Here is a 24,744-nt window from a genome sequence, read left to right on the forward strand (position 1 = left end):
TGCACATCGGTCAAAAGACACCCTGGTCGTCCCTTAGGCGGTCTCCCTGCCTTCAGGATCCTCTCTCCACTACAATGCCACTGCCTAGTTTATCTTCCTAAGTAGAGATTTTCTCATCATAGCGTCTCCTGCCAGCACCCCAGGAAGGCTCCCAGACACATATCGAAACAACCAGGACAGGGCCGGCCGAGTGGCACGTTGGTTAAGAGCTGGCTTGGGATGCCAGCTCTGAGCAACAGAGCCCTGGTTCAGATCCCACATGAGGGCCAGTGACTCTGCCCTCCACAGCTAGGTTGGTGAACAACAGCTCGACCTGGAGCTGGGCTGCTGTGGGTCGCCAGCGATGGTGTAGGCTGCAGTCCCTGCTGCAGTGGGCTGCCATAAGCAAATGTGTGTGGCCAGCAGCCAGCATGAGCGGCCGGCAGCTGGTGAGAGCTGCCATCCAATGGCCGGCGAGCGATCTGCCTCACCCGAGAAGAGCGCAATGATGGTGCCAACTTGGGCCAGTGAAGCAACGCCCTCCACAACTAGACTGAAGAACAAAAGGACAGCAACTTGTCTGTTCCCCTTCCCCCGATTCCCCAGCACTGTTCCCTCCCTCAATTCCCCAATAAAATCTTTAAAAAAACAAAACAAAACAACCAGGACATCCAGCAACATGGCAGATGGACCCTTTCCCATTATGCAGTCATAGAAATGCTGGGTAAACTGTAACCAACGATATATATATATATATATATATATATATATATATATATATATATATATATATATATATATATNAATTTATTTTAATGTATGCTGTCCTTGTACAAAAGAAAGGGGAGCCCTCAAGTGGCAGCAATGAAGGGAGAAACAACAGCAAAAGCAGGTATAAGCTGGAAGCCTGGAGTCCATAGAGGATCTTAGAAGAGTCAAATTTAGGCTCGAGGGACCTGGCTGAGGTAATAACATCTTACAAAAATGGGAGGTGTGGCCTTAGGCTTGTTGGGAGGAGAGAAACTTTTGATCTGAGCTCAGCAGAAAAACAAGAACATAAAAGAGATGCCCCTTCCTTAAAAAGGGAATAGAAAAAGCTGCCACCAGCTCAGGGGAGTATGAGGAAGCAAATGATCTATCTTGGGATGTGGGTGCAAAGAGAAAAGATCACCTGTCAGAAATTGAATTCCTAGGGACTGTACCATGAATGGGTGCAAAATCCAGATTTATACTGCCTGTGAGGCCCATGAGCCTCAAAGAAATTAACATAATATTTGGTCTAAAACAGCCAAAACCTCTACAATCCTAGTAGATAGCAATGTAAAAAAAACTCTATGTAGAAGCCCTGTCACAATCCACAGCACGTGGGAGTCACACAGGAAAAACAAATCCTACTAAAGATAAGCTCACAATAAAAAGTGACAAATCATGTGAGGAAATGAGTCTCTGTAAGTGGGAACCAGCAGGTGCATCTATCAGGGTCCTTGGTGTCTCAAGGAGTACAGATAATGGAACGATCTGAAAGAAGCTGTAAACACATTCACACCCAGCATTTCAAAAGTAGAACCCAGCAGTCCTGATCCCTGTTCCAACCTGTTCCTCCTGTGTCCACCTTCTTAGTTCATTCCAATCCCTCTTGTCATGTAGATCCCAAATCTTGAGCTGTCTTCAAATTCTTCCTCTCTCAGCTTTTCCCCTTAAGAAATGGCTCTCAATTTTCTCACCTCTCTACTTCTCCTCAGTTACTACAATCAGCATCTATCTGGTTTCCCTGCGTCCCATCTACAGTGGCCCCCCTTCTCTTTAATCCATCCCCACACTGCCACTAAGTTATCCTCCTACATGCCAAGTCCCATAATTTCACTCCCCCAAGCCAAACTCCTGATTATGGAAGTCCAAGCCTTCCTCAACTTGGACCTAAACTTTTTTTTCAGTTTTTTTTCCTATTATAATAGGTCACTCTCACCCCCAAATTCCTATTTCAGCAGCTCTAGCTTACTTATCCTTCCTATACTCTCCCTCATACTTCAAAACAGCCTCCTCCTTCTGACTAGACTGTTCCCCCCATCACAACCGCTGACTGAAGATGAACCTTAGCTTAAACCTTCTAGAAGCATATTGCCATGAAAGAATGACGGCATCATTAGGGCTAGACACATCTGGTTTCAAATTCCAGATATGTCACTAAATAGCTCTGTGCCTCAAGCAAATCACAACCTCTTCGAGCCGCAGTTTCTAATCGTATAAGATGGGAATGATACCTACTTTGCAGAGTTGGGAGAATTAGAAATAATCTACATAAAGTGCTGATCACAGAACCTGGCCCCAGTAAGTATCCAATAAACAGTTGCTGAATTGAGCTTCCATCTTCACATTTTTGGGGGGAGCTTGTCCTATTTCTTCCCCAAGCAGAGCTCCAGGGGGCCTGAGGCCTTGTCTCATTTGTCTTTGTGTCTTTGCACTTTCCTATGTCTAACACAGGAAGTCTTGCAACATGTCAATTGATGACAAGTAGTGAAAAGAACTAGGCATGTATAACCTGATGCTGGAAAGGAAGACTTTGGGTAGAGGGACCTGGCAGGTGTCACATGCTGGAGGCGTACTGAGGGTCAATTTATATTGTGTCACTCCAGAGAGGGCAGAACCATTACCAAGAGCTATAAGGAGGCTGATGTTAGCCTAGGATATGAAGGAATAGCCAACATTTAGAGCTATTTAACATGAGAGCAGGTGCCAAATGCAAGTTGTGTGCCGTTACAAAACTCAGATTATAGGAAGTATTTATTAGTAATAATGAGAGAGATTTATTGCTATTTTACATATCTTCAAATAACTAAGAGTTCAGTGCCTTTTGCCACAAATTCAATGCTCTGCATATTTTTTTATTAAATCAATGAATAAATGAAATCATTGATTAATCTAATTTTTAAGAAAAGACATATGCTACAAGAAGGAGGAAAATAAGGAGGAGAAATAAAAGGTTTGGAAAAAGACCGACACAAGATGACAAAAAGACAGAGAAAGGTTAATCAGGGGCAGAGAAGAGGATCAGTTTGGGAAGGCTGAAACTCGCGGCCCCTTACCCAGGGCTGAGCGCCCAGTGACCTTCTAAACCCAGGATTCCATGGGAGCAAACTCTCCTGATCAATCCTGCTCCTGTTGGCTGCTTGCTGTCAAAGTGATCACGGCACATACCCTGGGACTACCAGGGAAAAGTATTCATGAGATCGCGACCATGTCCACATGATATTCTGATTTGATTTTGAAACTTCTTTCCCTCTGTGAATTTAGATCTTAATTATCATGCTCTATTATTACGTGTTACTTTATTATTACAATTGCTTAGTTTTCACTTGACAATGAGTTATTAAATGAAGTGTAAGGAGGTATGTTTTTTTTCCCTTAGTGTATCATTGTTCAAAGAACAGTTGATTTTCAACATAAACACCGGTGATGATAAGTCCCAAGAAGAAAACACCCTGTCCAAGCACAGGATTTCTTGTCTGTTAAACTGGGCTTAAGAATCTCAAGGACCAGCTGCTTCTTCCGGTTTATATGAGCAAAAAGATAAGCTGTTCTGCCCACATCAAGACTTCTTGCTCTCTGCACTGGCTGCTGCATTGTGCTCACCTGGAGACACAGCTGCTGTGGGATTTCAGAAGGCTCCTCAGGCTCTGCAAGGCCTCTGGCAGCCCCTCGCCAGTGAGGGCACTGCAGGCTCGGAGCTCCCAGCAGCGGTCGGGAAATCTCTCCAGGCCCAGCCTGTCTCTGATTTCAGGCAGCGGAAGAGCATCAGGTGCCTCCTGCTTGTTGGCCAGCACCAAGAAAGGGATGCTGGCCATGTTGGGGTGGTCCAGGACTTTTGTGAGTTCAGCCACTGCCTCAGGCAAGCGGGCTTCGTCTGTGCTATCCAGCACATACACGAGGATGTCCATGCCTTCCAGGTAGTCCTTCCAGCTGGCCCTGAGCTGAGTCTGCCCCCCAACATCCCAGAGAGTCAAAGACACATGCCCTGGGGCTTCGAGAGGCTCCACATTGAAGCCAATGGTGGGCAGGGTCTCCAGCGGCGGGTGGCCTTTCAGTTTGTACAGGAGCGTAGTCTTGCCAGCCGAATCAAGGCCCATCATCACCACCTGGGCTTCTGTCTGGTGCCCTCGGGAACTCATAGAACCCATGGTGGCCACTGCTAAATCCTGGGGGAGAAAGGCCAGATGCACACATCAGCCATTCTTTTCAGAAGGAACACACAAATCTATGCAGGCATATGGAGGAAGAGCTCCTACTTCCAAAGTAGGAAGTGTCTTTACCATGCCAGATTTCAAACATAGGCCTGGATGTCCCAAGGCCAGGAAGGAAGAGTGTGAATGAGTTACAATCAGCTGACCTATTTCTGGGGAGCCTGCTTCAGAGAAAGGGTAGGGCCCCCTGGAAGTCACGGAATGTGGAGTCACATTCGCTGGCAGATCTAGTTTAGTAGAAATGACTGAACTATGTCTTTAATTCTTGCTAGCCTGTGGCTTCCCGCCTCCGTTTTCCTTCTGTAAGCCTAACCCCTGAAACGGAAGCTATCTTGGGCTCAGTGCACCGAGTGAAGGGGACAGCCGGCTTGTGGTAACTTCTGCTGCGTTTGGAACTCCCTCCAGGACCAGCACTGTGTCCTATAAACTGTGGTTATTTATAAATACTGTTGGCTGGGGACATATTTCGCAGTCAGAGCGAAGTGGTTTCCTCCACTGTCTTACCAAGGTAAATTACCTCTAGAACACAACTCCTGTTTTTCAAAAATCCCAAATTTTAAGACTAAGACCTGTCCAATTTAGTCTGGGGGAATCTTGGCTGGGACAGGTGAAGGGCCATCTCAGCCCAGGAGTATATTTCAGCTGCCCCTGGAGGAAGATAAGACAGCCTCTGTTCATTCCTCATGCCAGGGTAGAAGAGTAAACCTTAAAGTTACCTCAGTGTTATTAGATGGTGGCCAAAAGATCCTCCTCTGCCACAGTATGTCCCAAGAACGAGATGAGAAGAAAGCGTGGTGACAGTTGCCAGTTGTCCTTTTTCTGCTTCCTTTTCCCAGGTGGTTGGGGCTGAGGTGGGATCCACAGCCCCTCCCTCAGCTTCAGCGCTCCCCGCAGTCCTGGCTGGGGATTATGTGCCAAAAGACATCCCCAGCTCTTCAGCTCTTGACAAAGTGAGGCCCAGCCAAACTTCCCTTTCTTAGCAGTTCAGACTTGATGCAGAAAGGAGGGTGCCATACTCACAGCTGTGCCCAAGTTCAGCAGCTTTCTTTTGCACTTCCTCTCATAATCCTGTGACCTCCTCAATGGAGAAATCTGAGAATCTGGTTTTTTTCTTCAGTTCAGGCCTTGAGGTTTTTCTGATGCCTAGAGATTCTTTTGTTTGCTTTAAAACGCTGTGTAAGTATGATTAAAACAGTAAAAATTAGGTATCTTTGTTGAAGGTAAAGAATAAAAATTTAAAAGTTGTGTCAATGTGGTAAAACTATGGGTGATTAAACTTATTGTTTATTTTTTTCTTGAACAATGTCATTATGTTTACCCCAGTCAAAATGATACCACCAGCAAATGTAATTTTCAAAAAAATTGTTCCAATCAGAAGCCATTGATCATGTAGCTATCTGATTTGGGATTGGAGTTGCAGTGATTTGGCTCTTGTAAGCCATAAATAACATTGGTGCAGTACTTCCTGCTTTCTGCACATTCTTTCATTAAAATATCAAGAACCAGTTGGAGGTCATGATTCTCCCATTTTATAAATGAAAAACCAGCCTCAGACATGGTAAATAATTTGCTCATGACCTTGCTGGAATTTATAAGTCATCTATCAACGTGTCACACTGAGAAAGTGCTTTGTAAACAGCAATTGTAATTGCTGCTGTTTTCAGGCAATGTATCTCAATAGGAGGAAGCAATTAGGAAAAGTCAGAAATACAGTGTGTGTGTACGTCACTGTTTGCGTTGGTGTTGGTGTTACTGTTGTTTTGTTCTGTGGAGAGCCTGTGGTTGTAGGCTGTAGTCAGATTTCAAGGACCGGGGTGTGTGGTGAGAGATAGCAACATGATTGGAGGGATTACAGGGAGGGCGTGAAATTATTGTCAAAGATAAACCAGAGCTGGAAGGTAGTTAAAGCCATAGAAACAGATTTTACTCAGGTCCGTTGCAATAGGGATAGAGACCTCAGTGTAGAATTGGGCTCAATTCTGAACACAACATGGGCAAGTGGGGATTTATAGCCAAGGAACAGGGCGGGGGGAGGGAGAGCAGTGAATAAAAAATTACTAAGAGGAATCAGAGATACAGGGGGTTTCTGGCTAAAGTGAATAACAGGATTCTTGCTGAAGGCAGACCAGAGTGATCAGAGATCACCGGGAGGATGGTGAAGGGTGATCAGATATGAAGGGCGGGGATTCTGGTGAAACTGACTTCACAGGGTTTTTGTTAAAACTGAGTTTCACAAGGAAGTGTACAGATGGGCTTAGGAGAAGGTCCAGGAGCTTGACTAAAGTTGGGTCAGGCAAAGAATCTTTGTCATTATCCCAGGGCAGTCTGAAAGCAATAAAGAACTGCCTGGAGGAGGGCTTGTCCTTCCCACCCGTGGCACTGGGTGATCAGATCAGGCAGGGGCTCAGTCCTACCCAGACCTCGTTGATGAGTCCGTGGGAATCCTGCCAGGATTTGATTTGCAGGAGGATTGGCACTGGCAGAGGATAAGGACCCAGCAGGCTAAGGCTAAGGTGTGCTTGGCGCCTGGGGAGCCAGGGGGTGGGTGCTGCTCTGACTGGTTCCCCATGTCTGAGCCCCAGGGAGAGAGGGAAGGCAGGCAGAAGCTGAAGAAGCCATTCACTTGAGGGTCTTGGAGGCACCAGACCAGGCTGCTTGGGTGCTGAGCACCCCACAGGTGACACAGTTAGGGAAGGAACACTCTTCCTGCCCCGAGAATTCCAGGGAAGCCTGACGCCACATCGGCTGCATACAGGTCATCTGGAGGCCTTTCTGTGGCACCACCGGGCTCTTAGAGAGGCACTGCCTTCCAGGGCCTAGACGGGCATTCAGGAGGACCTGTGAGGGCTGTTCATGTTCCCCAGAAGTAAAGGAGCCTTTCCTGAGGGGTAAGGTCCTGTATTAGCTGGAGAAGAGAGGAGGGGAAACAATTACATTGAATATGACCATAGTTGTATGCAAAGGCCATTATGGCCTGCATTACCCAATCCCTTCAGCTCAACAAGAAGGGAAGTTTTTTCTTAGACACCCTCATGTAGAGAGAGGACTTCAGAAGGGCTGTCTGGGTATTAGGTTGTGGATAAGCCCCACAAAAACACTGTATCTGGCGCCATTGCAGCCACACTGAGTCCATGTTTAGATGAAAAAATTGACAGCTTCATTAATGTGATTGTGCCTGAGCAATTTTAGGGAAATAGGTATTTTTTTGGTTATGTTTATCTTCCTTTTGTTTATTTGCTATCTTATAGTTACAGCATTATATTGATTTTCTTTTAACACTATATGAGTAAGTAGATTTTATTTATGATTTTCATTTCTAGATTAAAACATGAACATTGTAAAATATTTATTATATTTAAAAAAGTGGCGAGTTGCTCTGTTTTAGGGCCCCTCCTAGAGGTGGAGATAGTTGAGTTAAGAGAAGGATGAGTAAGGGACCAGTAAGTGGTAGAGCCAGGTGGGAGACCCCAAATTGGAAGTCATACATGGTGACAGCCATAGGTTTCATCTTCTTGCTCTCTGAGTCAGTGAGGTCTGTTCCTTCAAGGAAGCATGCATTCTCATTCCTATATGGCTTCCATCTGCATCCTATGGGCTACTTTGGAGCCGAGCATGACTTGTCAATGTGTGCAGTGATTATGGAGGGACAGATGCAGGAGCATACATGCAAAAGGGCAAGCCGTCCACCAAAAAAACCACCAAATTAATGATGGGTTGGAATTTTATGTATGAAGATTTATGTATTATGATTTAGATCAGGTATGAGATACAGTAGATGCTAATTGCAAAGATATTTTATTTATATTTATAATATATAAATATACTTACATTTATATATATTTTTTATTTTTTCATATGCTTTGAAAACATGTATCTGTGATAGCTGTGTGCCCTTCCATGCTTTTCCCAGGCAACTGGTTTTATGAAATATTGCTGATATACTGCCTTCTACTGAATACCCGAGAAAAAAGAAATCGGTCTGCCTTTGCTTTTCTAGTACCCAGCCAGGCGCCACAGAATGACATTTCAGTCAACAACAGGCCGCATATATGAAGGTGGTCCCATGTGATTATAATGGAGCTGAAAATTTCCTATCAGTGATGTTGTAACGGCCTTAATGTTGTAGTGTAATGTATTTCTCTGGTGTTTGTGGTGACTAAAGTTGGGTCAAGCTGGTGTAAACAAACCTACTATGCTGCCAGTTGTATAAAAGTATAGCACATACAATTACAACAGTAGACTACACCATCTAGGCTTGTGTATGTGCACTCTGTGATGTTCACACAGGATAACATAGTCTAACCATGCATTTCTCAGAACGTATCCCCGTAGTTAACTGGTGCGTGAGCCTGTACTCTGACCACAAACAAGGCTCTCATAATAGAGGGTGAATCAATAAGAAACATTCTACAAGATCTATTTATCACACAAATGGTCTGTGGAAGCTGTTTCCCTGTGTTTTCTAAATCCCAAGTATCAGATGCTCCTCACCTGCCTCATAGTGTCTGGAGTGCTGGGATGTCTTTCTGGTCCATGTCCCCTAATGCCTGTGTGGAGTGCCCTGGGATGGGGCTCCTTCCCAGAGGTCTTCTCAGGGTGCTGCTGCAGCCAAATTCTGCATCTTTGCTGCCCCACCTTCAGCTCTGCACTCAACTACCTGGACTATTTTGAAATCACCTAATGGCCTTAGTGGAGAGAAAACAATGCCCTTCTTGTGGCTATTATCATTGTCATCTTGTTCCATCTTTCCTCCCTTCTCTGACCAGCATTTCTTCAACAACCTGCAGCCCTCTTATTTCCTGTGCTCTGCTGCACTTACTTACCATCCGTTTGCCAATAATAGTCCTGCCTAATTATAGCTGTGCTCCACGTGGTTGTAACCAGAGTGTGCATACACTTCTGTAGTCTGATTTTTTTTTTGCACTTAAGTTTATGTGGAAAATGATACTGCTTTACTCCAACATGGTCTCTAATAAAAAGTTTTGTGTTGGCTTCATAATTATATCACAACAGGAGGAAATATTATGATTTACTTCCAAAATAATGCCGAATTAAAGATTTTGTGAATAAAGTTTTTCTCTTTATTTGGATTATTAACATTGGCTCAATTTCCAGAATTGGGATTTCGAGGACAGAAGAAATGAACACCTTGTGGCTTGCTCAGATCTTTCGGTATGTCACCATAGTTCACTGTAAGTTATTCTTTGATTTTACACATTGGATTTTTTTTTTTTCATTATAAGCTGGTCTCCTCCCCAGACTACTGTTGTAGGGAAAAGTTTCCAGGTGCCATGGAGACTGGGGAGTGGAGAAAACATTCCCACTGTTGAGGATTTTGATATAATAAATAGTTATAATGATTACGACATTGGTAGCTACTATTTATTGAGTTCTTTTATGTTAGACATTTAATTATCTCATTTCCTCCTTGCAATCATCCTGTCAGGGAGGTATTGTGATTGCCATTTTATACAGAAAAAGCCGAGGCTCAGAGAAACACAATAACTATGTTTTCAGCTGCAAGTTACAGAACACCAACTGTTAGCGGCTGGAACAGTAAGGCTTTCTTATTATCTCACGTAACCGCAAGGATGGAAGTGGTTCCAGGTGGGTTTGGCAGCTCAGTAGTGTCATCAAGGAGCTGATCTGTTTCTACATTTCTGCTTTGGCATCAGCAACTTATGGGTGCTGTTTCCTTTCCTTGGTGCAGCAACAAACAAGCATCTTATCTCACACACAACTGAATTCAAAAGCAAGAGGAAGGGGAAAGGTGGCCGGCTTCTTGTGTCTTTGTGTGCATGTGTGTGCATTTATTTTATCAAGAAGGAAATATTTCCCCAAAACCTCCCAACCAATTTCCCCTTATATCTCATTAGCCAGGAGAATTAAAGTACTCGGTTTGGCCAGGCTGGGTCCAGCTGTGAGCATATTGCCCCCAATCACTGAACAAAATTGCATTATTATTAGCAAGAAGAAAGTCAGGATGGTGTTGAATGGGCAACAATGTCTCTACCACACTTACCAAACATTCCATGGTAAATGGTTCTCTTCTCACAATACTGTGCTATCTTCTAAGACCTCTGTCCTTTAACATGTGTTAACAGTATGCACATGTGTGCGTGTGTGTGTGTGTCCCATGTACTCATAATTTGGTGCTTATGTCGCATGATCATCATTTCCAAAATTAAGAAATCAGAAGGAATGCTGCAGTAGTTCTTGCCTGCTACCTTGTGAATGGGAGACAAGGCAGGTCGGTGTGGCTAGATCAGCGAGGCACCTTCATAAAGGATGAAGAAGGCAGGTTGAAGAACTAGGAGGTCTGGATTCTAGCCCCAGGTCTGCTACTTTCTGTGTTACCTTGGGCAAGTTACTTAACCTTTCTGAGTCTCAATATTCTAATCTGTAAAGCAAGAAGGTTGGACTGGGTGATCTCTAAAGTTTTGTGCAGCTCTAATATTTTATAGGTACAATGCAATTTTTATTGAGCAGCTATGAGCAATGCTCAGTATAGTCTATCACAGCAGTTTTCAACCTTCCTAATGCCGCGACCCCTTAATACAGTTCCTCATGTTGTGGTGACCCCCACCCATAAAATTATTTCTGTTGCTACTCTATAACTGTAATTTTGCTACTGTTATGAATCGTAATGTAAATATGTTTTTGTTTTCTGATGGTCTTAGGCGACCCCTGTGAAAGGGTCGTTCGACCCCCAAAGGGGTCGTGACCCACAGGTTGAGAACCGCTGCTCTATCACATTATTTTTTTTAAAAAAACTGTTCAAAATGCATCTGCATGCCATATGAATGGTAGATGTCAATATTATTATTATTCTTGTATGTGAAAACTAGACTATCATTATGCAGAATTAGATATAGAATATAATATTGCAGACTTTTTAAATGTCTTTATTTTACATCGCAGATTGCACTTAGAATTATTATCACTTTAAGTGGCTTGTGACTGTTTTACGTTTACAGCATAGCTCATCTTCCAGAACTTTTGTGCTATTTTAGTTTCCATTTTATTGGAGACACTTGTCTCTTTATAACCGAATGAGGAACAAGGCGAAGCTGGAGGAAGTTTTTGTGCCTGTCTCTTTTTGCTCTTTCCTCCTCTGAACAGAAAAAATAGCATCTCGGCAGCAGATCTCTTTGTCTCTAAAAATCAAAACAAAACAAAAACGGGAAAAGGAAACAGCAGTGGATGATCTGCTTTGTGAAACAGTGTGAGAAAGATGTGGAGGATGTTAGTTTTGCACGAAGTAGCTTCAACTTCTGTTTTTACAGAATGTGTAGAAAATTTCCTGACACTAAAGGGGTGAAAAAAAACAAAACAGTGGTCAGAGACTGTCTCCTGCAAATGTGCAGGAGGGGTAATGTGGAGGCCAAGACAAATGTGTGTGAGGACTGTCAGCCATGCCTCAAAACAGAGCCGATGACAGCGAGCTTTTGCTATTTTTCTTCCAAGGTTGTTTCAATATGCAAAGTAGGTTGTCCATCACAGCTGCTATTCAATCAGCCACATTTCCTGAACTGGATAGTGTATTTTTAGTTGGCAGGGAAAACAAAAAAACAAAAAACCTCGATTAGGGAGGAGGTTGGAAAGTCACTTAGTAGTTAGAAACTGAAATCAGCACTTGAGACTTTCCTACATTTTCCAGATGAATTACTGTCTCTCCGGGCAGCAACGAGCAAAGTGGTTACTTCAATTCTTTTCTTTTTATTAAAATATTACATATGTAATGATGAATATATATTTTTTGTATTAGTCAAACAATATAAAAATCTGTAGGACAAAATCCCTAAGTTCATCCTCCAAAGCACTACTCCCCTTCTCAGAGGTAATCAGGATCAATAGTTTGATGTACATTTTTGCAGTTACCTTTCTATAATATGCTTATATATTTTGGAGCACACATATATATTTACTGTTTATTTTTGTTTGTTTGGGTCTTTTTAAATGTAATTGTGATGTCTGTAACTTACTTATTTCATTTAACAATATATTTATGAGGTTTTTCCCCATTAATATATATAGGTCCACTTTAATAATGGTCCACTTTTTTATATTTAATAATATAGGTCCACTTTTAATAATAAAAATAATTAATAGTTATTATTTTTATTATTTCTTAAAGAATTTATTAAATACTAGAAAGTCCACAAGAAAATGCGAGACATACAATACTAAAATATTTACAGATGAAATTATATGATTCTGAGAATTACTTATAAATAATCTGGTAATAGAGAAGAAATAGTTTGGGATATAACAAGATTGGCCCGGAGTTGATAATCATTGAAACTGGGTAGATGGTGGTATATTATATTAGTCTTTCCATTTTTGTACGTTTGAAATTTTCCATAGTAATATATTAGTAATATATATATATACATATATATGTATATAAATAAAACAGGCATAATAAACTATTCCAGTTTACCAAATTTCTGATTCTGCTACAGCTCACAGGCTTTGGAGACTCCTTATCGTGTTCCACATTTTTTTCTGCAAGAACTCAAAAGTGACCTTTTCTGGAATCCCCCATTATCTCAGCAGATGTAGGTTGCCTCTACAACCTACATTTATCTGTAGGTAAAAAGAATCTGTTTTATTCTTACTACACTTTGTATATATACCCGCAAACACACACAACACACTCACACTCACACACATGCTCACACATGGAAGGGATTATCTTATTAAATTGAGATTTTGAAAAATAGCTATCAATGAGTGATCCCTTAATCTGTATCATACATGATATCTACATTAGTTTATTTACTCATCCCAACAGCTCTGAGAAGTAAGATTTTTTTTTGTCCCCGTTTATTGATCTTGAAACTGAAGCTAAAAAGAACTTGCCCCAGCCTAGTTTTTTCTTTTTTTATTCTGAATCAAAGTTACATAATTTTGTCAAGAACTATTTTCAAACAAATATATATGAAAAAAAATCAACACAAAGTACAAATCGAATTATGAAGAAACATTGCCACTATTAGATGAAGGCTCCCAGGAAAAGATGAGCTGAAGAGAGCCTCTGGGTCATAGTCTGAATTTAGCTTCCTTGGGAGTTTTTTTTTTAAGATTTTTATTGGGGAATTGGGGGATGGGAACAGCGCTGGGGAATTGGGGGGAAGGGGAACAGACAAGTTGCTGTTCTTTTGTTCTCAGTCTAGTTGTGGAGGACGTTGCTTCACTTGCCTAATTTGACACCATCATTGCGCCCTTCCCAGGCGAGGCAGATCAGTTGCCGGCTTCTGGATGGCCACTCACAGCGGCTGCTGGCTGCTAACGTGGGCTGCTGACTACACACGGTAGCCCATGGCAACTCACTGCAGCAGTGGTTGCAGCCTATGCTATCACCTGCGACTCATGGCAGCCCAGCTCCAGGTTGAGCTGTTGTTCAGCATCTTAGCTGTAGAGGGCAGTGTCACTGGCCCTCATATGTGGGATCCGAACCGGGGCCCTCTGGCATCACCAAGCCAGCTCTTAACCAATGCGCCACTCAGCCGGCCCTCCTTGGGAGTTTTACAGGTGCCCCTCTGTGGCAACCAGTGGGCCAGGTCATGACAGAATCTTAGGAAGCATAGTGCTTACCGTAGTTGGGGCTGCTGGCAGGCCTTTCATGTGGGCCCAGTAGTGGTTATCCAGTAGGAATATGGTCAGTAGGAGTGGGCAGCTCCATAATTTTTGCTTCAAAGCTTACTTTCAACTTTCAGAAATGGGCAAATCAAAATAGTGTATGGAGGGGAGAAACCTCATTAGCATATGATCAAGGCCAAATACAGATAAGAATGCAAGCCAAGCTTGCCTGGGAATTTTTTTCTTTCAGGTAAAGAGAGCATGATGAGTGCAGATAGCTTGATGATAACAGTTCTCAGTGCCCCTGTCTCTTAAGTCATGCTACTTCAACTTGAACTAGTTGCTCTCCACATGGTATGCACCTCCTCTTTAAGATTTTCTTGACCTCTCTCCTGTGTTGAATCCTCTGCTTCTGTATCGCCAGTTTTCCCTTTTCTTTGTTCACTCTGTCAGTTTGGCGGAGCACATCTTCAGTTGCTTCTTGGATGCATGGGAGGTAACGTTTTAGACCTTGAATCTTTGAAAATGTCTTTATTTTTCTCTGATAACTTATTAATAGCTTGGCTGGGTATGAAATTCTAGGATGGAAATAATTTTCTCATAGAGCTTTGAAGGTATTGCTGCTGAGAATCTAAAACCAGACAGACTCTTGATCCACTGACTGTGACTTTTTTTCTCTCTGGAAGTTTACAAAATCTTCTCCTTATTCCCGGAATTCTGAAATTTCATAATAATGTGTGTTGGTATGAGTCTATTTTTATCCACTATGTTGGAAACTTAGTGGATTCTTTACTCTGTCACTTACTGCCAGAAGTAAGTTACTTTCAATTCTGGAAAGTCTTCTTGAATTCTCTCCATGTTTATGTATGCTTTCTTTCTGGAACTCCTATTATTTGGTTGCTGAACTTTGCCTTATTTTCTTAATTAAAAAATATTTTCGGGCCAGCCGAGTGGCACGATGGTAAAGAACTGGCTTGGGACGCCAGAGAGTCCGGTTCGGATCCCACATATGAGGGCCACTGACACTGCCCTCTACAGCTAAGATGCTGAACAACAGCTCGACCTGGAGCTGGGCTGCTATGAGTCGCCTGCGACAGCGTAGGCTGCAGCCCCTGTGGCAGTGGGTTGCCATGGGCTACCGTGTGTAGCCAGCAGCCGCAGTGAGCGGCCGTCCAGAAGCCGGCGACTGATCTGCCTCGCCCGGGAAGAGCGCAATGATGGTGCCAACTTGGGCCAGTGAAGCAACGTCCTCCACAACTAGACTGAAGAACAAAAGGACAGCAACTTGTCTGTCCCCCTTCCCTCAATTCCCCAGCACTGTTCCCATCCCCCCAATTCCCCAATAAAAATCTTTAAAAATATATATATATATTTTTTCTTTTCTTTCTTACACTTTGCCTTTTCACTCTACTTTCTAGAAGATTTCTTCAACATCGTCTTGCAACCCTTTCACTATGTTTTTCAATTCATTTATTATATATACCTTTATTTCCAAGGGCTCTTTTTTATTCTTTGAATTTTTAAAAATAGTATGTTTATTTTATATCATCTCTCTGAGGTTCCATGGAACCAGGTACAATGACAATAGGACACCATGAATCAGGACACATGACCTGATGATCTTGACCTTGGTACCTACCCATGCTTGGGAAAAATGTGGTAACAATCAGAGGGTTCGTGTTCTTATTTTCTGAGTCAGTGAATTCTATCAACTTCAAGGAAGCATGAAGTCTGTTTTCTAGCATGGAGCCTGCCAGCTGGCTTCTACCTGGATCTTATTTGCCCCTTTGGAACAGAATACTGTTTTGTCAATGTGTACAGTGATTACATTGGGGGCAGATGAAGAAGCACAGAAAACTCACCAACATAGACAATATGGTGGGCTATAAAACAAGTCTTAACAATTATAAAAGAATTGAAATCACACAGAGTACATCTTCTGTGTGACCATAGTGGAATTAAGGTAGCAATAAATAATGGAAAGATATCTGAAAAAAACACACATATTTTTGGAAATTAAATAACATACTTCTAAGTAACCTGTAGATCAAAGATGAAATCACAAGGGAAATTAGAAAATATTTTGGGCTGCATGATAATGAATATACAACATATAAAAATATGTGGGTTATAGCAAACGCACTGGGAAATCTATACACTTAAATGCTTATATTAGAAAAGCACAAAGATGTAAAATCAATGATCTAAGTGCCAATTTTAAAACAAGAGAATGAAAACAAGCTAAATACAAAATAAGTAGAAGAAATAAAATAATAAAAATTAGGATAGAAATTAATTAAATGAAAAAAATAGAGAAAATGAACAAAGTTGAATGTTGATTCTTTGAAAAGATTAATAAAATTGACAAACTGATGATAAAGCTGATTAAGAAAAAAGAGATAGCCATAAAGAATTTTTAAAAAGACATCACTATAGATTTTATAGACATTAAAAAAAAGTGACAAGGCAGGTATTATAAACAACTTTATGCCAATAAAATCAACAACTTAGATGAATTGAATAAATACTATTTATTGAATAAGCTATCTATTTTTTCTGACTAATCTGGAGTATCACCTTTACTGTACACTAACTCATATATATACTTGTAGGTGTGGGTTTGGATGTTTCTGCTTTTATATTGGGTCGTCGGAGAAGTCATGACGTATTTTGTCTATGTTTTTCAAAGGTCATTTATTTATATAAAGAACAAAGATCAATCAATGATATATTGCCTGTTTTGTTCAAGAACCTTTGGCCATCTTTCAGTGAGCTTCATAATTCCTTGTTCTTAGAAGGACCTGTCATTTTTGTGAAAAACTGAACAAGGCGCTGATTTACAGCCTCATCTGAATTGAACGTTATGCCACGCAAGGAGTTTTGAAGAGAGTGAGACAAGTGGAAGTCTGATGGTGCAAGGTCAGGCAAGTATGGTGAGTGTGTCAACATATCCCATCCAAGCTCCAATAATTTTTGACGAGTGATCAAACTTGTGTGTGGTCTCGTGTTGTCGCGATGGAACACAACTCCTTTACAATTAACAAACTCTGGACGTTTCTGGATGATGGATACATTCAAACTGTCCAATTGCCAATAGTACACATTCAAACTGATTGTTTGGTTCCTTGGTAGGAGCTCAAAAAACACGACACCTTTAAAATCCCACCACACTGAGAGCATAACCTTCCTCTGAAGAATGTCTGCTTTCGATGTCATTTGAGGCTAATCATCACATCAGGACCAAGACTGTTTGCGCACCACATTGTTGTAAATAATCCACTTCTCATCACCAGTTTTAAGTTGCTTCAAAAAAGGATCGTTTTCCTCACATTTAATGAGCATATTGCAGATGTTTATACGCGTTGTCAATAAAATTCTTTGAGTTCATGCGGAAACCAAATATCGAGCTTGCTTACGTATTCCAGCTTCTTCAGGTGGTCGTGATTGCTTGAATGATGGATGTTCAATGTTTCTGCAATCTCTGTGTCATGTAACATGGGTTTGACTCTATCAATGCCTTTATTTTGTCATCATCAACCTCAGTGGGCCTCCCTGACTGAGGAGCGTCGTTAAGATCAAAATCACCAGCACGGAATTTCGTGAATCATCATTGGTACTGACGTTCTTGTAGAGCATTGTCACCATAAACTTTATGCAACTTTTCACAAGCTTGACACACATTGTTCCCTTTATGGAAGTAAAACAGAAAAATATGGCAAAAATGCACAGTTTGGTTTTCCGTCTTCAACTTGTTTTAAAATCTCCAAAACTCAACCACATTGCTCAATTTTTTTTTATGATGAGGCTAGAACTGTCAGCTGTCAAATGACATAGCAATAACATAGATGCAACTGACTCTAGTACTTCCAAAAATGAACTAGCACCATCTGTTGCAAACATGCGTCATGACTTTTCCGATGACCTAATATTATGTTCCATTACTCTATTTGCTCCAAGAGCAAGTATTCCAGTAAACAAGTGGGAAGCTGCATCACCTTTTCTAATCCAGCCTCAGAAGTTACACAGGGCCACTTCTGCATTTTATTGGTTACAAGCAAATTATAAATCCACCCAGATTGAAAGGGAAGATATATAGACACCATCTCTCAGTGAGAGGGGTACCAAAGAATTTGTGGCTATTTAAAAAAAAAAATCCATCTGTCTTTAGTGGTAAATCTTCTAATGTTTTCATTAAGTATAATGTTTTCTGTAGGTTTTACACAAATACTCTTTACAAATTTGAGGACCCCTCAGATTAGATTATGGACAAATAGAAAGACATAGCAGTTATCATTTGTTTTTCTCATAGACAAATTAATATAATTCATAAAGAATAGTTTTTAAGGGTAAATTTATATTTGTGAAATCTGGCTACATAGATGAAATTTACTACACAGTACCAAATAATATTTAGATTCTAAACTTTGGATATTAGACCTTTGTAATATTTTACAACATAAATGGGAGAGTATTCTTTATAAATTGTAATTTAGCTGATAGTATTTGATAATATCCACCACATAGTACAAAGAGATTCATAGAGAAAAGAATGATATGTTTTTTAAAATATGAGAAATTTTTTATAGAACCAGTACACTTACTTTTCACACAAAAAAGTGTAAATAGAGATTTCTAGACTTTTTTTTACCCCCCTTTCAATAGGGAATCTAGACAATGGTCAGCTAAATAACACATTTAATTTCACTAAAGCTTCAAATTCCACTATAAAATACTGCTGAGTGAGATTAGACTAGACCACATGCTGAACTCTTTAAGCAAAACGCAGTGGCCTTCATTCCTAAGCCCACATTTATCACTTCAGCTATAAGGAAAGGCTGATCTGGAGACTGAAGGCCAAAAAGAAGAATGGACGAGAACCAGAATATATGCCCCAAGTGTTAGAGCTGAGCTGATTTAGGCCATCTGAGGAGAACTTTCTAGAGCAGAGAGTGATGCACGCTTCTCTGGGCAAATTATACCTGGCTGCACAGGTAGTGATAAGAAGGCAGACAATGGCTACTTTAGAAGGAAGACAGAGCATTCCCCCAAAGAATGGGTGTTTCCACAATATACTTTTGGCCCCTAGAAAACATAGCCAAGTGATGATCTTGACCTTGGTACATACTCATGCTTGGGAAAGAAGTGGAGGCCGGGGGAGGTGAGGTGGTAAGAAGAAATGTGGCATTTTAAAAAAGCTTTGGATTTCTACCGGCACCCCTTTTTTCCCTAGAGAGATACTGACACATAGTCACTGGATTAAATTGATGTCTCTGTCTCAATTAACTAAGTCATTAGGTGGCAATACCAAATTTACATATCAATGTGTGGGCTTATCCTCATGAACCCGCCATCAAAATAACTATCTATCTATCTAACTAACTAACTAACTAAATGATAATGTAGGGGTTTTTTCACCTTCAAACATTTAAAAACTTTTCTTCTCTTTAATTGCTTTCCCCGGTGACTTCAGGTGACTTATACATGAAATGGATATTCCAGAGTTTGCAGTGGTAGAAAAAGAAAGAAATAGTAATAGGACCAAAGGAAAGAAGGGATATTTACAACTGTATTATGGATACCCTATCCCCAATCATTTGTAACGAGAGATAGAAGCAGCAGCAATACCAGATTTCCTTTTAGCCATCTGCCAAATCTATTGTTTTTTAAATAAATTAGTACGACACTTGTTTTGATAAATGCAGGGAGGGGACAGAGAAATGCCTGCCTGGCATGTATAACATTTTAAGCTTATATACTGTTAAAACTCTAGGAAATTGTGAACCCTGTATGAGTTCTGACACTTCTTCAGAACTGGGTCTTTTATTCATATTTGAACAGTCCTTTATATACCTATTGTGTGATTGGGAATTTTACCTTCTAATTCACTGAAGTAGTCCCCTCATGACTGTGCCTGGGCCACATTTTAAAAGTTGGTCACTTAGTAGCAGGTTCAGAAATATTTCAAGAATTTTAGAATTGGACGAAGAAATATATCTTGAAATAAAAACGTACTGGGAAGCATTTGAGATGTTGCTTCCTGGCATAAGTCATCAGTTTGGCTCAAAGAAACTCTTATAAAACTTCTCTACAGGTTTGGACGTTTTTACATCGACATTTACTAGGTGTAGTCAGCAGGGTTCCAAAGAAGCCCACCCAGGACCACCCTGTGAACCCGGACCCTGGTGCCAGGTACCAGCAAGGGCCCATTGTGCCCCACCAGCTCCCTGCTTCACATCCAGTGAATTTGCGTGAGCTTCCTTGCTTTAAGTAGCAGGTGCATGACTTTATCTGAGCTGTTCTTAGAAAATCCTTGAGATGGGAAAGGGTTGTGTTAACCAGGGTAAGGGAAAAAATGGATTGCTACTTTTAATTTCGGCTTTTTAATTGGATTGCTTACTGAGAGTCTGAACAAAATCTTTGCTGGTTAAAGGGGAGACTGACCTGTCTTTAGCTCTGAAAAAGGAAGAATACTTGCTTCCCCAATCCAAATAGCCAGTAGGGTGACCATAGTTGTACAGAGCCCCAAATCCAGAGTGGCAGAAGTGGGTGCAGGGAGTCATCCAGTGTGGTAATGCAGCCGGTCCTGGAGAAGTTGGTGGGAGCCTGGGGGAGAAGGCCAGGATGCCCTGGAATGAGTTTGCCCCACAAGAGAGGAGCTCAAAAAGAGGGGCCTGTGCCTTGGAAAGCATTGAGGTTTCAGCTGCATCCAGTAAGCTCTTGCTGGCCCTTGCTCAGGTATTCTTAAATGACTAAGAATCTTTGTGGGGTTCTTGAGGTGCTTGAGGAAAATTTCCTCTAGATCATAATGAATCCCTATAGGAATATCCACTGCATTCGACTTATCTGGAGATGTGCCTGTAAAGGCTGGTTTTCCCTAGAAGTTTGTTCAAACTCTACAGATCTCAAAATTAACATGGGAAATTGTACCCTTGAAGCCAACAAGGCCCACCATAGTCAGTCTTCCATTTATACTAAGATGGCCGAGATGAGGATCCTTTGATACTTCTAAATTAATTTTTGCATGCACAAGTAGAAAAAGCCAGGAATAAAATTAGGCAGAATAAATGGAAAACATATTTCAAGATCTCTTGAAGCTTCAAAAAAGGATTTAGATAAATTGGTCAGTGTATAATGTCATTTGGGTATCAATCCAATTCTTTGAGGTATTAAAAATGGCTGCCCTTATTTTAAAAGTGGGAAGGCCATCTGGAACTTGACTTGTCAAGGACAGGTATAAGTTGTAAATACCTCCAAAACAAAATTTGGATCCAACTGGTCTCTGTTTGTGCAGGTCTCTGTGTGTCTGCATACGTATGTTGTAAATGTGAGATAATTTTCTACTTCTGATGGTATTGTTAAAATTAATTTAAAGTCAATTGTTTATAAGGATTGGGTATTCTAAAGTTCTCAGAAATATAGAAACTAACTCATGCTTTTCATGTTCACGTGATCTAAGATTAATCCTCAGTCAATAAAAGCTAGCTTAAATTTGTTGGCTTAACTAAAACAGACATGACTATATATTTTACCCAGGTTTAAAAAAAATAAGTTTATGTTAATAACTGACTTTGATGTCTATGAAATATGTTTCCAGAGGTTATGTCTTAAATATATTTGCCAGCAAGAGAGCCTGTGTTTCTAGAGATTATAAAATGTCTTCATAAATCTGCCAAGCTAAAGAATGCTAATTGCTTACTTCTTAGTTTTCATTAAAATTGAGGTTTTAAGGAATAAAATCTCAATATATATAGGAATAAATTTGTGGTATTTCAGAAGGGCTCCTGGACCATCTCAAAGGATTTGTTTTTTGTGTTAAATTGCATGGGAAGCATTGTAAAATAAGTGATGAAAAACTTCCAGGGTGTATTGTATGGGTAAACAATGGTTGTAAATTAAACCAATAGCCGGGGCTATGGGAAACCCAAAAGGCCTCTTGGAAGAACCCTGGCTCTCTGGCTCCCTATTTTTTGGTTTTCATGTATTCCTTTATGTATCATTTAAGCTGGACTTATGAATGACATTATTGAAAGGAGACATTTTACACTATTGCCAAGCTAAAGAAGATGTCTAACTTTTAGTACCCTTTTCATGGCTTATGTAAATGTTATACTAGGTACCAAATACAGAAAAATGAGATAGAAGGCAAAAATTGGATCCTGATAGTTCACAGGATAGAAATGATCCAGAGTGGTTTTTCTTTTTTTTCTTTTTTTCTTGGTGAAGGTCATAAGACCTGCCTTCCATTTACTTGCCCTTCCCTATTTGGGAAAATTGGGACTCAACTCAGATCCATGGTTACAGTATTGCCCCATCCTCAATGGTCAAGAAGACAACATCAGTGCTGAGACTTCCTAGGAATGAGCCTTCCTAGCTCTGTGAGACCACACTATCTGACCAAAAGGTTGGTCATCAATGTATCCTTCAGACTGATTTATGACCAAAAGGGGGACTGGTGGACAAAATAAAGTGGTTCTATGGAAAGTGACCTCACAGGGTGATCTGATCATAAATTCTTTACTGGGCAGGTCATGGTGGGTAGTCATACCCCAGGCATGTAAGTTCTTTACTAAAAGGCTTAGCTCGGCCTTAAGAAAGCCCTGTCCATTGTTTCTATGCACCTAGGTTAGCACACCTTTGAAATAAGACTTAACCACCCTCAAGAAAGCACATAATCTTAACTATCCTGTAATCCAATCCCCATCTTACATTCCCTCCTAAATTTCAAATACATAAAAGAAGCTGCAAAACTGTTATTCTGGAGAGCATTTGAGATCTTGTTCCCTGGCATATGTTGTCAGTTTGGCTCAAATAAACTTGTATAACATTTTTTTAAGAGAAATAAAAAAGTACTTAAACCTATAGAATTTACCATAGCTGGGTAATTTATCAGGCATTGTCAAATCTAGGTTGGTTAGTAAATAAACTAGAAGTAGACAAAATAAATGGTAATAAAACATCACCCACGCCACACGGTGGCAGCCTTACTCTGTTGTGCTCCTTTTCAAGACCAAAAAAAAAGAAGGCGGGGTGGGGGGGTGGGGGACGACACACAAACTTTAAGAAACAAATTGTAATGATTGGATTTGACTACATTAAACCACATCTATTAGGGGGTTTACTTTTAGAAAAGATGACATAAGTTAGCCAAGATTATATTTTCTTATAAAAATGTTCTTTACATTGTGTAGTACCTGAGCAGCAAGGATTTGACCTTCAATAGGACATTCTACCCCTAGATCTCAATTTCTTCAATACTAAAAGGATGAGTTTGGATTAGTTACAGTTCTAAATCATCACATCTCTCTTATAACTAAAAGAAAGCCTAAATATTCTTATTCAGGAATAAGAATTTCAGTCATATTGCAGTTACCTTGATAAGGAATATGGTCTTTGAGTTAGATTGCCTAGGTTTGAATTTGAGTTCTGCCAGTTATGAACTGAAGTATTAGTTAAGGGTCTTAGCCCATCAAAATTTCAGTTTCCTCATCTGCCAAGTGTTATAAATTATAGTACATATCTTATGGGGTTGTTAGGATTAAACGGGGAAAAGAATACATGTGGCCAACTGGCCAGCTGTTTACCAAATGATTTCTTTTTCTTCCTGGGCAAACAGCTAAACCACATTTTCCATCTTCACTAGCAATTAGTTGTGGCCATATGACTGAATTTTGGTCAATGGAATGTGAGAGGAAGAGCTGCATGCTACTCTCTAGGCTCAGCTCACTCACAATAATCTCCCACTGAGATCCTCCTTGTCCTTTCCCTTGCTGCAGGTTTTCCCTGGAAGCCACTTGTTGGTGGAACCACTGATGGTGGAAACATGATCCTGGAATCATGGCTTGGAGGAAAGCTTTATGCCTATTAGGAACACTCGTTTTAGACTTTATGAGTGAGAAATAAAGTATTTGGTTAAGTGACTGAGATTCTGGAGTTTATCTATTATGGCAGCTAGCATTAACTAAAATAGCGTGTGAAGCCCTTAACACAATACCTGATACAATACCTGCTTAATAAAGGTTAGATGTTATTACTATCATGACTCTTAAGAATATAAACCAAGAGCTTACAACTCTGAACTTAAAACACAAGCAATATTCTGCAGTATACAAGATTTGGCCTTTTTATTTTAAAGCTAGAGAAAGTCTAGGAAATAAACTTGTGGAAGAAGTAAAATCTGAGCAATTCATGTATGTAACTTGTAGAAAGTCAATATTTGGTATTTATACTTGCTACATTTTCTTGGGGAAATATTAATAGACTATAAAAGAAGGAAAATCAAATAAAAATTTAAGCTGGTGCCATCTTTAAAATAATACTTAAAATTATTTCTTCCTTGTGAGGACTTCCGTCTGTGTTATGATTCAATCAATGCATTATCTCGGTATTTCACACAATGCTTATCCTTCTTTCTTAAAAATGTCTTCTTTCTTGGCTCCAATACCTTGGATATTTTAGCACCTTTGCTCATGCTTATTACCAGTTCTCTCTTATGCAATTCTACTCTCATCATCCAGATCAAATTTCATGTATTCAGTCAAAGCCTTCCAAAACATCCTGTTTGGAAGGGATCCCACTTGCACTGAACTGTAACATTTATACAATCCCAGGCTCTTACTATTTGCTTGTGATTTTTTATTTTGTATTGCCAACAGAAAATAGAGTTTTGGGCAAATAGTTACTGATAATTGACTCATTTTTTTTCCATCCTTGTTTTATTTATTTTTATTATTATTATTATTTTTTTATTGTTAGTTTCAGGTGTACAGAACAATGCAATAGTTACCCTTTTCACCCTCACAAAGTAACAACCCCCCTCCCCCNTCTTTGAATCCTGGTTTGTCCATTTGTATCTGTGTAACTTTGGGCAACCCACATAATAAGTAGAAGACATAAGACTCACCTTCTGGGATACCGTGGATTTTATTTATTTATTTATTTTTAT

At 40.3% G+C, this 24,744-nt stretch overlaps 1 protein-coding gene across 2 annotated transcripts; it reads right to left on the minus strand.

Annotated features, from left to right (window-relative positions):
* Positions 1-810: 810 nt before the first annotated feature.
* On the minus strand, positions 811-9,273 carry ARL11 (ARF like GTPase 11). Of its 2 annotated transcripts, XM_019650822.1 has the most exons (3): positions 8,709-9,273; positions 4,934-5,389; positions 811-4,172 (listed from the first exon to the last, which is right to left on the minus strand). In XM_019650822.1, exon 3 carries the CDS (start codon positions 4,152-4,154, stop codon positions 3,606-3,608), a length of 549 nt encoding a protein of 182 aa, XP_019506367.1. In that variant the 5' UTR covers positions 4,155-4,172; positions 4,934-5,389; positions 8,709-9,273; the 3' UTR covers positions 811-3,605. The 2 variants fall into 2 exon arrangements, with proteins under 2 accessions (XP_019506367.1, XP_019506368.1); XM_019650823.1 differs by lacking the exon at positions 8,709-9,273 and having other exon boundaries at positions 4,934-5,403.
* Between the last annotated feature and the right edge of the window lie 15,471 nt (positions 9,274-24,744).

This window comes from Hipposideros armiger, unplaced genomic scaffold, assembly GCF_001890085.2.
Source record: "Hipposideros armiger isolate ML-2016 unplaced genomic scaffold, ASM189008v1 scaffold_148, whole genome shotgun sequence".
Taxonomy (NCBI): domain Eukaryota; kingdom Metazoa; phylum Chordata; class Mammalia; order Chiroptera; family Hipposideridae; genus Hipposideros; species Hipposideros armiger.